The 12,755-nt window shown below is 36.8% G+C and overlaps 1 protein-coding gene across 4 annotated transcripts in view; it reads left to right on the forward strand.

Moving 5' to 3' along the window:
* PTPN2 (protein tyrosine phosphatase non-receptor type 2) overlaps positions 1-12,354 on the forward strand; it is a 33,974-nt gene extending 21,620 nt beyond the window's left edge. For 2 of the 4 annotated variants that reach the window (XM_062570091.1, XM_062570092.1), the window contains exons 7-10: positions 58-216; positions 5,698-5,888; positions 7,498-7,698; positions 11,996-12,354. In XM_062570091.1, coding sequence (XP_062426075.1) covers positions 58-216; positions 5,698-5,888; positions 7,498-7,698; positions 11,996-12,017 — 573 coding nt within the window. In that variant the 3' untranslated portion in view covers positions 12,018-12,354. Of the gene's footprint in view, positions 1-57; positions 217-5,697; positions 5,889-7,497; positions 11,914-11,995 lie in introns of all 4 variants that reach the window. The other 2 variants (XR_009957656.1, XM_062570094.1) reach the window with 2 other exon arrangements.
* Positions 12,355-12,755: the final 401 nt, after the last annotated feature.

Consider the following 12,755-nt stretch of genomic DNA (forward strand, 5'->3'; position numbering starts at 1 on the left):
TTATATATTGTCTTCATTTATCCATAACTATGAAATTTTAAATATAAATCTCTACAGATGGAAAAAAAGGACCCATTCTCTGTAGATATTAAGAAAGTATTACTGGATATGAGAAAATATCGAATGGGACTTATTCAGACTCCTGATCAGCTAAGATTTTCATATATGGCTGTAATAGAAGGAGCAAAATTTATAATGGGGGATTCAACTATACAGGTAAATACTTAGTTGTATGTATTTAAATGTAAACAGTATATTGCTAAAAGTATATAATAATGGGATTTAAGCTATTTCAAAACATTTAATTTTGTGGAGTTTAATTAACTTGCTTTTTCATTAGCTGCCTAGAAGGTATTAGGGTGGTTAATCAACACTTCTGTTTCTGTTAGCTAAACTTTTAATCCTATATATTTGTATTCCCTGAGATAAAATGTAAATATAACTTGTCTGTACTAATATAAAAGAAGGTTATATTGATATCTTCAATATTGAAAGGCAAAAGTAACGTTCCGTATCATTTTGAAAGATGGCAAGTGTTGGGAAACTATGTAGCAATGATCAAAACAATCCAGAAAAGACGAACGCTAAAATTGCCCGTTCCTACAGATGAGATTTATTAATAAATTTACATTTTTCATAGCCTCAAAAATTTGTGTTATACTTAAGGGTCTAAGCCAGTATAAACAGTTTTAGGGCAAGCAGATGGCCAAGTTTTTTCTCAGTGTGGCTTCCAGTAATTATAGTAGCTATAGGTACTTTAAATGACTAGGGTTTTTTGGGGTTTTTGGTTATTTGCTGGAGGAAGGGAGGGGAAAGTTGCATAACAGACTTAATTCTGCTTTCATATGCTAGAGCTTTTCTATTTTGTTGACTTATTAAATTTATAAATGAAGCTGGTAAGTTAAAATGTATTTCCTGTCTTCTGTGTTTCTGGTAGCTGTCAGATTCTTCTCTTTCACAAATATTCTTTGACTTCGTGTAAGTAAATAAATCATTTTACACTACCACTAACCAACACCTAGGCAGTGTGTTGTTAGTCTGATGTCTGCGTTTTATGACCGGAACACTGCATGATTCATCCAAACGCAAACAATAACTTAACCTCCTTATTTTCTGGAAGCTGCTTCTTATGGTATGTTTCTCTAATCATCTTTCTGCTTTGTGTATTAAAAAGCCATACTTAGTTTTGAGCAGTTTCAGTTCCTGTATTTTCTCCATCTAGATTACAGAATTTTTTGTTTGTGGATATAAGGAAGCATTGTCAACTGGGAATACTGCCTTTCAACTTCAGATGTGTTATTTCTTCACATTAAGAACGTGCTTAAGAAGGCATCTCATTTATTCTCTCTCTCTCTCTCTCTCTTTTTTTTTTTTTTTTTTTTTTGGTAGCTGTTCAGATGAACTTTCCTCAACCAGCCTTTTCTGTAGTACATGTAGTTGTCCTGGCTTCAGGGTCACTTACAGAAAATCAATTCTTGTTACACCCTAGCCAGCAGTATTTATGAGTATTTTCCTTTTCAAGATCAGCTAGAGCCTTTTTTTTTACCCACAGAGAAATGTCATATTCTTCAGACAGAGAGGTGTTTACTCCTGTCCCCTGATGGATAGGGAGGGCCTGAGGTTACTGAATGTAATACTGTAATTTAGCACTCTCCAAATGCTAACCTCCGATTTCTCCATGGGTTTCTGAAATCTGTAAACTGTGTAGAAGTAAAGGTTCCAGTATGTGTTATACTTCCTTTCAACTACTGCAGTACTAGTATTAGGAGAGGAGAAGACTCTCCCATTGAATAGCACCTGTAGGACTACCTGTGATGAAAGAAAGGATCAGACGCTCACCTGGATGGCTCTGAAGCCCCACAGAGCTACATTTTTGATGTGCCAGTTGCGTAGTTCTATAGCTAAAACATTGATTTGCTTCATAATTGTTACAGCACTGCATTGTGTAAAAGGAGTGCGAAGGAACAAGACTAAAGTTGCCACTTTAAAATACCTCCTTAATAAAGTTAAATTACCATTGTTTCAACAACATGTTTTTTCAGAGATCACTCAGTTTCTTTTGAGTGACTAATGGTAAATTATTTTAATTGGTGGCTTCAGAAAGACGAAGAAGGTTGAATTTCTTAGCTCCATAGGTCTGTTTTGTAGCCAGAAAACAAGAATATTGTAATTTTGCCCTGAAACCTGTGAATCCAAAAATTCTCTGGTGTTCATGTGATTCTGTCAGCTGAATATCTTAACATGCCTTTCCATTGTCATCATTCAGTCCAACAGGCAATACAGGCCCTAAACCTTAGCTTCTCTGCACAGGTGTTTCAGTTATAGGGCTAACTGTGTTTCTCAAATCAAACTTCTGCCATGTTTTTGTTTCTTCCTGACATAGTTTCAGCAGATGTAGTGTAGTACTTCAATTCCTGAAGCATAGTTCTGTTCTTCTTCATAAAATTGCCTGTACTATCATGTAGCTTTGAAGTCAATTAAGCAACAGAATCCTTCTCAACGTTATATGTTATTTTTCTAGTCCTGCCATTCAGATAATCTTGTGGATTTGAGATTCAAACTTAGTTACCTTTGGGATCATCTGTCTGAGCCATTGTTTTCACTTGTTTTATTAATTGTTCAAAGTAGAAGTCTTGATGAGAAATTCCTTCTGTTTGACAAGATTAGTAAAATTCAGTCTCCAGTTTCAGTTCTTCTTTAAAGGTCACGTTACAAATTTATTAACTGGTGCTCATCTTGGCCAGCATGGACCCAAGTATGTCTCCTAAAAAGGCTTTGTTCTGTAGGAAATGTGTTTTAAGACCCCTGTCAGGTGCAGCTGCGTTGTGGATTTCAATAACTTGTTAGCAGCTGCTTAAAAATAAAATAAAATTATCAAGAAACAAATCTTCTGGGCACAAATACTCTCTCTGTGGATTTCAGATCTATACTGGAAGTTCCTCTGCAGTGGAGGAGTTGATTTATTGTTAAATCTCATTCTACCAGAGGCTGGAAAACAGTATCATAAGATAGTCTTTGTAGTCTAAGTTTCAAAGCAGCCGTGTTTAGCTTCATTTATAAATAGCTGTTGTTTGATATCAATCTCTAGATCTGATATTTAGTTTAGACAGCAGTCTTGAATTCATTTCACAGACAAGTCTAGCATTCACTCTGTCAAGAATTAGTTTTCAATTCATCTTTCTTATTGCAAGTGTTTAAAAGTAACTGAGTTTTTCATGGTACTGTATATCTTTATTGAATGTCTGATTTGTGTGAGAAGAGCTAGTTGGTATTTGGGGGGGGGGGAATCTTTTTCCTTCCTGTTACCTCTGTGGTTTTCTCTACATGAAGTTTTGTTGCAAGAAAGTCTTCAGACTGTTCGTGTTTGGGATAATCAGCTATTAGGATGCACATAGAGCAAATGGTTCTACTTCATACATTTTTTCCTCCCTCCGTCTCCTTTCAGATAACTTTTCAAAAACAAGGTGAGTCTTGCGTTTCTATGATGCAGTAGATCTCTGGGCTAATGGACGTAAAATAGATGAGGTAACAGGTGACAACTCTGGCATAAGTAACCCTTCCTTCTTTCATTTAAGATTTCTCTCTCTCGTTTTACCCTGTTCTTGCACATAAGGTCCTGCTATGTTTTGGAGCTATGAAAGGCAACGGCATAGTTTTGGCATATAGGGAGGAGGGTGAGTGGAAAGAAAGTGTTGAGCAGTGCAGAAGTATGTAGGGCAAGCTTCTTTCTCGTTTTGGAGCTATTGGGGGTGGTGCAAACCCCGAAGTTAGCAGTCTGAGTTCTTCACAGTAGCATCATCCAACAGAAATAACAGAAATCTTCTTCCATGAAGAAGATGGAAGAAGCAGTCTGATAGAGGTCAAGCTCAGAAAACGAAGGGTATGGGAAAGATTGAAGAAATGGTGAATAGTAGAATTATGCTGTGGGAAATGCAGCATAAGAAATATTGTGTGAGCTTCCAGCCTAAGCTCTTACCCAGAGCTTTCAAGAGAGGATTAATTGAAGCTCTAATTCACTTTTACAACAAAGACCCCCACAATAAAAAGAGTATTTGATGGAATATGGGGTAGGAGGACATGAACTGCAGTGAAGGCCAGAATAGCCAGTTTATAGTGGTGTTTTGTACTGAACTTCTGCTTACTGTGAAAGAAAGGAAGTTTTCAAATAAATGGCTCTGGCGGGAATGAGCTTGGTAAGCTTCCTTTTTGAGATATTAAAAAAAAGACTGCTAGTAGAAGAGAAATCATCTGATTGGAAACTGATGCTGTACTTGTGTCTTTTTGTTATTGGCACTACATATCCGTTCCTAAAAGTACAAAGATGAAAATACGTTACTAGAAATCTCAAAAAATGTTATATTAAAATAGGAATAGCAAGAGGAGAAGGTAGTTGTGCTCTTTGTAGGATTTTGATAATGTCTGGTAATAGCAGCGTTTCAGCTAAGAAGGCCAAGCATTCATGTACATCTAGATTTCAACAACTCTCTTAAATTTCAGAATCATTCCCTTTACTGTCTGCCTAGAAGTGTTTGAAGTACTCTTGTCACTGCTTTTATCTGTTAGTAGTAAAAAGGCACGTAAACACTACTCTCGTTGTAAATATAGTCTTATACCAGGTCCACCCCTCCCTGCCCCCTTGCCTAAAGCACCTCCCCTTAACAAACAAGCAAAAAACAGAAAAAAAAACCCTCCTGCTCCTGTGGTGCTTTTGGATGCTATAGGAATAGTTTAGGAGGCGATTCAGCTAATGAGAGCTGCTTCTAAAGGAGTGATGTGAACTCCTCCAAAACAAGGAACAGGTATACCATCAGGTCTAGGTATCCTAACAAAATACTCCTAAGGTAGAGACAACCTGTGCTACATGCTCTGTTTTGAAGAAAAATCTATTTCTCAGCACATGTATTGCTTTTTGTCTGCCAGTGTTACAGCAGCTTGTTGATACATTGCCAGACTAGGGCAGAAAATCTGTCTTTTTAGTTATCAGTCGTTTTTGTGAACATCCTTGTTAGCACTGTGCTAGTCTCTCATGTACCACTAAGAAAATGTTACTCACTAAAGGGTATTAAGTAAAATTCATATAGCTTGTTACAGCCTTCAGTGACACAGTGATTGGTATTTGTAGAGATCGTTATAAAACTTGATTTATCCATGAATTATTTTGTGTTAGGTTATCAGATTTTCTCTTCAGAGTGCAAGCTTTCACTGAAGCGTTCGTGTTTGAGTCTTAATCTGTTGGTTAAGCTTAGTATGGTGAACAAAGTTACAGTTATGCTAGTATACTAAGTATTTGAAAGTGTGTTTATGCATTACAGTGAATTTAGTGAGAATGTGTACTAGATAGAAGAAATTACCTGAAGATAATCTGTGAACTGGAATAACCTTAAGGAAAAAATTCCTAACAAGAGTCTAGTATTTCAGCACAATCAAGTGTTTGTATTAATGCTATCTAACTGCATAGTTTCCCATTCACTTGGCTTATTGTTAAAGAAGGTACATCTCCAATTAACCTTATTTCTTTATCTAGATTTTTTTCTTGATCTAATAGTTCCTTTAATCTACTACTGTGACTATTCTGTGGGAGAATATCTTGGTTTGAGGTAGTATTTGGTGTTATAAGTGCGTGGGTTTTTTTTTGTTTGTGTTGGTTTTTTTTGTTTGTTTGTTTGTTTTGGTTGAAAAATCTTGTTTCTGCTTCAGAAAAGGTGGAAGGAGCTCTCTAAGGAGGACCAAGCGCCAAGTTCAGAGCAGTCTCCTCCACACCCAACCAAAATAACCACAGAGAAGTACAATGGAAACAGCATAGGCCTAGAGAAACAAGATCAAATGGAGAAAATAAATACTGACTTGTCCAATAGAGTTCAAGATATCACAGATGGAAATGTTGAAAGGTAGGCAAAATGAACAATAATTTAGAAGGGATAGATGCTCTTAAGCCAAATCATTGTGTGCTTTTCTTATTGTAGGGAAACTTCAGTTTAATATCCTTCTTCAGTAGAGAGAGAAGATTTGACAGTCTTTCTTAATTCTTTTTAATGCAACTTTAGTTATTTCTTGTGATTAAAGCTTTATTGCTTAAAGGCAGAAGAAAAACAGATGCCTAGAGTTGAAGAAGCTAAACTTTGTGCTTGAAAACATTTTCAGGCAGTCTGTGAACTCTGTACAGTGCAAATTAGGTCCTAGATTGTAAAAATGCCCAACATAATTTCAGACTGATTTTTATACACAGTGATAACTTCTGGTTGAAAAATACATGATGTTTCAGAAGCACAAAGTTTCTATTGCCTGCTGCTTTCTATTTAGTGATTGAAATGACATTACTGAAGCCATATTTTACCCTCCATTTGCATTAAATCTACCACTGCTAGTAGATTTCTGTGATTTAGCTGTGGTATGTGAATTTGTCTTTCTCAGTCAAGTTAACCTGATCATAGGTACCATACATACATACGTACATAGGTCCAGGAGTCTGAACTCCTGGATTTAGTTCAGTGAAGGTACTAGCAGCTGTATTGGGAAGAACTTTCTGAACCGCTATGCCCTAAGGAATGCTGTACTCAGCACTTGTGTCACAAACTGCCCGTGTTCCCGTAGCATGCTGACACGTAGCCAGAGACCAGGACTTACTGAGCAGAGCCATACATCAAATTGGAGCAGACATCGCGTTTTTCTAGGGGTTACAATCTGAGACAAGAAGCAGCTGTTCAATGCAGATAGGGAGAATGAAATTCTGAAATAGCAGATGGGTAGAATACTGAACACCCTGGTGAGGTTTTTATCTTCTTTGCTACAGTATGGAGTGCTCTTGCGTGTTTTGAAAGAACAACACTGCATTTGTAGATAACTGAGGAGTCCCTCGCGAGCAGGAGGGGCAGCATGGATGGGAGTGTCATGTTTGTGTACTAGGACTTTGGGAAACAAAGAGTTTTTGTTGTACCAGATGAGCAGTGCTATCTAAAGAGGCTGGGGGGAGACTTAGAGACAAGAATTATGAAAAGTCACTGGTGGAATGATAACACAAGTGATTTTTAGCCTGTGCCTTTGATCAAGATCTAGTTGATCAGCCTAAGATGAGCAGCATTAAACTTGTAGACATCAGTAGATTAGGACAAACCTATTGGTGCAGTGGAAGTGTACGCTTCAGCACTACAAATTCTTGCATCCTACTCTATGTATGATCTATGCAGCATCTATGCAAAAAATCTCAGATGTGAATGGAGCACTGATGAGGGAGAACTCTGCTCAGATGCTAGGTCAAGTGCAATTATTGTTCCATATGTCATTTACTAACTATAAGGCTTCACTTAGTCTTGATGTGTGTCGTTTCAGATAAAACAGAATAAAAATTACTTTGTTAGATTTTATATGCTACTGCCATAGATGGGTTACCTACTAGAAATGTGTTGGAAAGAGAAGTTTGGTTTTAGTATTGTAATAGAGATTTTTTTCCTGCCTTACAATTTAAGATTTACCTTTTTTCCCCCCACCCTTTCCTCTAAGTACTGTCCGAAAACGGCTGCGAGAGGATAGAAAAGCTATCACAGCACAGAAGCTGCAGCAGATGAAGCAGAAGCTAAATGAAACTGAAAGAAAAAGAAAAAGGTGGTTATATTGGAAACCTATTCTCACTAAGATTGGGTTTGGTGCATTGATTTTAGTTGGAGCTTATTGCTGGAAAATGTATTTTCAAGACCATTCCTCGTAAGTAAACAATAAGCCTGTCTGCTTTGGCAGATAATCTTGCTGCAAGTTAGTAGCTAGGGGCCTGACTTAAAGCAGTAAACTCTGCACCTGCAATGGGTACAGATTATTAGAAACACACTAGAGAGGCGATATCAACTGATCACATGTCAACATCTCAGGACTCTCCACTACAGGTACTTACGAAAGTGAACTGCTACCCCCAACAAAGTTGGTGTTTCTTTTTCATTTATATGACCAGGTACAAACTTGCTGCAACTGTTTATACACTTTTAAAAACGGTGTTATACCGGATCTCTTAGGCAAACCCTGAACTCAGAGGTTTAGCTACTGAAAGTTGACTGGGTTTTAATTTACATGCCTGACATAAGCAATAAACAGTGTTGTTATCATTTACATTATTAATGCAAAGAAGTTATCCTTAAGTGTGTGTAATGTGTAATGTACTAGCAACATGAACATAAACATTTTATATTCTTACGACCTAGGATAAATATATTTTATAATTGCATATTTAATCTTTTTGTAGTTTACTGTACTTTTAAAAGCTAAGTTTGTACACATTTCTGACCAAAAATAATTTGATTTTGAAATTGTTTATTATAATTTGTGCATGAGAATAATAGCGCAACCATTCCTCATATTTTGACCCAGATTTCTGATATGAGCAGCTATGGGGTCTCTAACAATTTCTTTTCTGTTAATTTGCATTCCTTATTTATTTTTTTGTAGTTTTCATTATTTAAATAAGGCTTGGAAATTTGACTTTTTTTAAAGGCATTTGCAAAGTTTGCCCCCACTGGAAAAGCATACTGTTAAATTGATTAATGTATTCAGACTTCAGCTATTGTTTGAAGCCCAGCATTGTTAAATTTCTGACATTCCATTAAATGTGAAACGTAATGTTTTGTGTGTCTATAGATTTTAATTGCTACAAGGATAAAACTCACACACTAGGAATGGACGTAGAAAGTACATCAAAGAAAAGTCTGACTTCCAAGGGTGGTTTTAATTGAAAACAAATGTTGGTAATATTTTCCTGTATTTTTAGTTCTATTAACCACATTTATAACTCTGAGGTGTAGAAGACCCACCTAAACTGCTTTTAAGGTCCTTTACCACTGTACTGAAGAGGCATGATAGTAAAACACTTTATGATCAGAATTTTGGGAATACTTATGCTAAGGTCACTTTAATATTAATGAAGCACACACCTTGCAGTATGTGGACAATGACATTTTCTAAATGGTACTTCAATGCAAATCACTTTCTACCCTTCTCTTTGAATAGGGAGATTGTGTGTGGCTCTGTCTGGCTTGCTTTCAGTCATGTTGAGACTTAGTAACTTCTGCTGTTGGGCTGCAGTATGAAACCTGGATTTTTATATATTCAACCATTGCTTTGTTGGATGATATTAGACAAGTCACTTTTTCTCTCTCTTGTTTACCTAGCCTAATTTTGGGGTGGGGGAGGGATGGAAGGGTGTGTTTTTGTAAAGCACTCCTTGGATTTCCTGCTGAAAAATACTCTGCTAGATAACTAACTAACTCTGCTAGTTCCTCCATCCAAAGAAATTAACTTGAAAAGTTTCCAGTACTTTCAAGCCCAGTCGTAACATGCCAGGCATGGGGCCCAAATGGTCTGACATTTACTGCAGAAAGCTGAGTATACACTTTGCAATTCTTATTTCACAATAGCTAATACTATTTTGGACTGTACTGTTTATATAGTAAATAAATGTGTAAGTGTCCAGATAAGGAAGAGAAAAAGACGAAAAAAACAAATGCAGTTTTTCAAGAGAGAGAATTCTAGGTTTTAGAGGCATTATTCATTAAAAGATGATTTGTATTGTTGTGTTACTGACCAGCCATGGAGCTGTGACAGCGAAAGGACTTATTAATTGCTGTGGTGCAGTAAGGGTAGGCAGCCTAAGTATTTTAGGACAGGTTGCACTGTTAACAATGGAAACTTTCAGTTAGGAAGAGTCTGATAGAAAATTCTTTTTTGAATTGTGAAGACTGAGGATTTTTCATTATCAGCTCTACTGATATCCACTGTAAATGTACATGCCTTATAAAGTTATTTTGGTTATGAAAAACCATATGGAATATAATAGAGTACAAATAAATATTCCAGATTTTAAGTGCTTAAAAGCAACTAAGGAAAAAAATGCCAGAGAACTGCACTGAAATCCCACAATTTTTTGTTTCCTTTCTCTGCGTGAAAGGGATTTTCCTGGGCCACCAGCATCCTACTGACATTAAGCTGTAATTATGTGTTGTCAAGTCAAAACTTGAGTTTTATTTTTTCTTAATTCTGTCCTCTAAACTTAGGCTTTTTTTGTTCTCCAAATCCTGAGCAGTCATTCTTCTTTTCTTGGGGATGGGAGAAGGGGGTGGTATGTGGGATGCTTATGTTGTGTCACAGTGTTACCTTCTTGATACGGTAAAGTAGGGCTTGCATAATAAACAGTTAATCTGTAAGATTCTGATCTGGCTACATCACTAGATGTATCTCCAGATTCTAATTGTTAATAATTTCAGAACCCTGGATCAATAGAACTGTTGCACAGAACTATTTTGAACAGTGAATAGTGTGTTACTGTGTGGGAGTGGGAAGGTGAAATTAAGCATTAGCTTTCTTAGCATATTCTCGGAGATGATTTGGATGAAACTATTTTCTGGACCATCAGTAGCTGAGTCAGGACAAAATTTGCCCTCTTGCCTTCAATACTTCAAAAAGGTTTGAGAGACTTTTAATTGCAAACTGAGCTGTGTGATATTGTTAGCCTGTAGAATTTGAACTTAAGGCAGCTTTAAACAACTGGATGTTAAATAAGAACAGATGTGGGTTAAAATTAAGGTCTGTCAATCCCTGGGACCTATGTTTTAGGAGATGTGTAAAAACGGGGAGAAAAAAATCCGCGTTTCTAGGAAGCTGCAGATTGGAACTATGCTGCTTCTGAAGTGCTGTTGAACTTCTGATTCAAAATCCTGCAGCGATTTCCACTCTCCACTTGCCACCCATTCTGGAAATAGCGTACCAGTTTGCATAGCAGACTACTTAAAATTTGACCGGTTAAAAGTGTTGTTAAAAGTGACTGTCAAAGCATTGTACAAATTGTGCTCATCTCAGAAAGCCATGGCTAACAAACATTTAGACCTTAGTTGCAAGTGGTTTGCAAGGTTTGGAATTAGTCCTTTAGGTTTTCTGTTTGATTATATTGTGTTTCTGAAGAATTACAAGTTTATGGAAGTAGGATGTTACAAGTGAAACCTACCTAATTTCATTATATCTTGGGGGGAAGGGGTCTGTTTCCTTATATTGACCTATATTCAAGTGAATAGGGAAAAAGCGTGCGTGCATGTATGTGTGACTGGAGTGGCCGACTGTCGGGGATTAAAAAGCCTGGTTAGCTTTAAGTTTAATTAATGCTAACCAAATTATTTAGCTGGCTGTTTGACATTGTTGTTGAACCTGAGACTTGACTGCGTGAGAGGTTAACGATGACGGAAGAGGAACTCTTCTTCGGGGTCAAGTGGCTTAAGTCGTAGGATGAAATTTGCAGAATTGACATAACAAACTGTCTTCCTGTTTTCTTGCAAAGTTTTAGATCAGTCTTTCATTCTTATGTACTAACAATAAATATGTTCAAAATTGCACCTCTGTCTGAGTCTTTATTTAAATTGGAAGGATTCATATTTGGAAGAATTCTTTAATGCTTTAACTTAAACCTGCTATAAGTCAAGTGGTGTCTATAGAACTTTCAAGCGTTTTGCTGGTAGTTCCCTGGGGAGTTTGGTGCTGTAAATACCAAGGTCTTTCTGTATGTTCCTAACCTTTCCTAAGAACAAAATGTTCAATGTTGGAATGTCCTCCTTAGTACAAGAAAAACTTGCTTAGAAACGTTTATTTCCATGCCATGTTGCCAGGATTGGCCTACAAAGCCATGAAAAATTTTGATTTTGAGATGCTGTCTTCTATTCCCACTAAGGTTGAAGATGATTTCTCTGCAGTGCTTATGCATAGATGCATGGGTAATGGCTTGCTGGATTGAGACTTACACTTGAAGCTCTCCAGGAAGTAATGTGCCTTACATTATACTATGGAAATACCTTCTGAAAAAGAAACAGCTTTCCAGAAGCACTTGCTATGCACAAAAATTAATCAGTAGTTGCTACAGTGAATGTGTGAGAAGCTGCTTTGTGTTGTATAGTGAGTTGCAAACCCATAGTGTGTTCTTTTCTCTTGCACTGTGTACTGAATCGGTGACTTTCTTTTGCGTTGTATGTCGTAGGCCGAGACTGACTGACACCTAAGCCTTCAAGACTTGTGAATATTCTGCAGCTAGAAACTGCAAATTATTGACATGCAAAGCAAGACATGAGCCCCTCTTCGGGAACAAAACTGAGGTCTAATAAGTACCAAGATGACCTCAATTATCTGTTTACAGCGTAAACTACATCCAGGGGATGAAGAATACCACCAGCATGCTACTTTGCAAAACAAAATACTTTGCTGTCATGTTTTTATAATACCTGTATTAATGTAGAAAGATGTAAGAGAAATAAATTAGAAAATACTTTGTTTTGTACTGCCATTCTTATGTATTTTTCTATGTTTTTGGCAGCATTAAATATTTTTTTAAATTGACAACATGCTGTTGTGTGCGCATTATGTTAGGAAGAAAACGTTAAGAGACTCTGGGGAGGGGGATATTATTTTACCTAAAGGCTTCCTAATTTCCTCTCTCACTGGAAGATGGCAAAATATTCTGGATAGAATGGTCTTTATGCAAACACTTCCATGAATCTGCTGCTAAGTATCGTAGTCTCGGCTAGGAACGTTTGCACACTATTTTTGTACTATATCTTCATTCATCAAACTTGTTGGTTTGGTAATCCTTCTAATGTTTGCTATAAAATATGCACAAAACAGAATAAGGGAAAGTGTTTCATTATCATTGATCCTTTAAAGGAACGGAAAGACAGGAAAGCTGAAGTTTCAGTACCCACAGTCACATATAATTAACATTACTAAGAGCTTGGTGGAAAGCA

The sequence above is a fragment of the Rhea pennata genome, chromosome 2 (assembly GCF_028389875.1).
Source record: "Rhea pennata isolate bPtePen1 chromosome 2, bPtePen1.pri, whole genome shotgun sequence".
Classification (NCBI taxonomy): domain Eukaryota; kingdom Metazoa; phylum Chordata; class Aves; order Rheiformes; family Rheidae; genus Rhea; species Rhea pennata.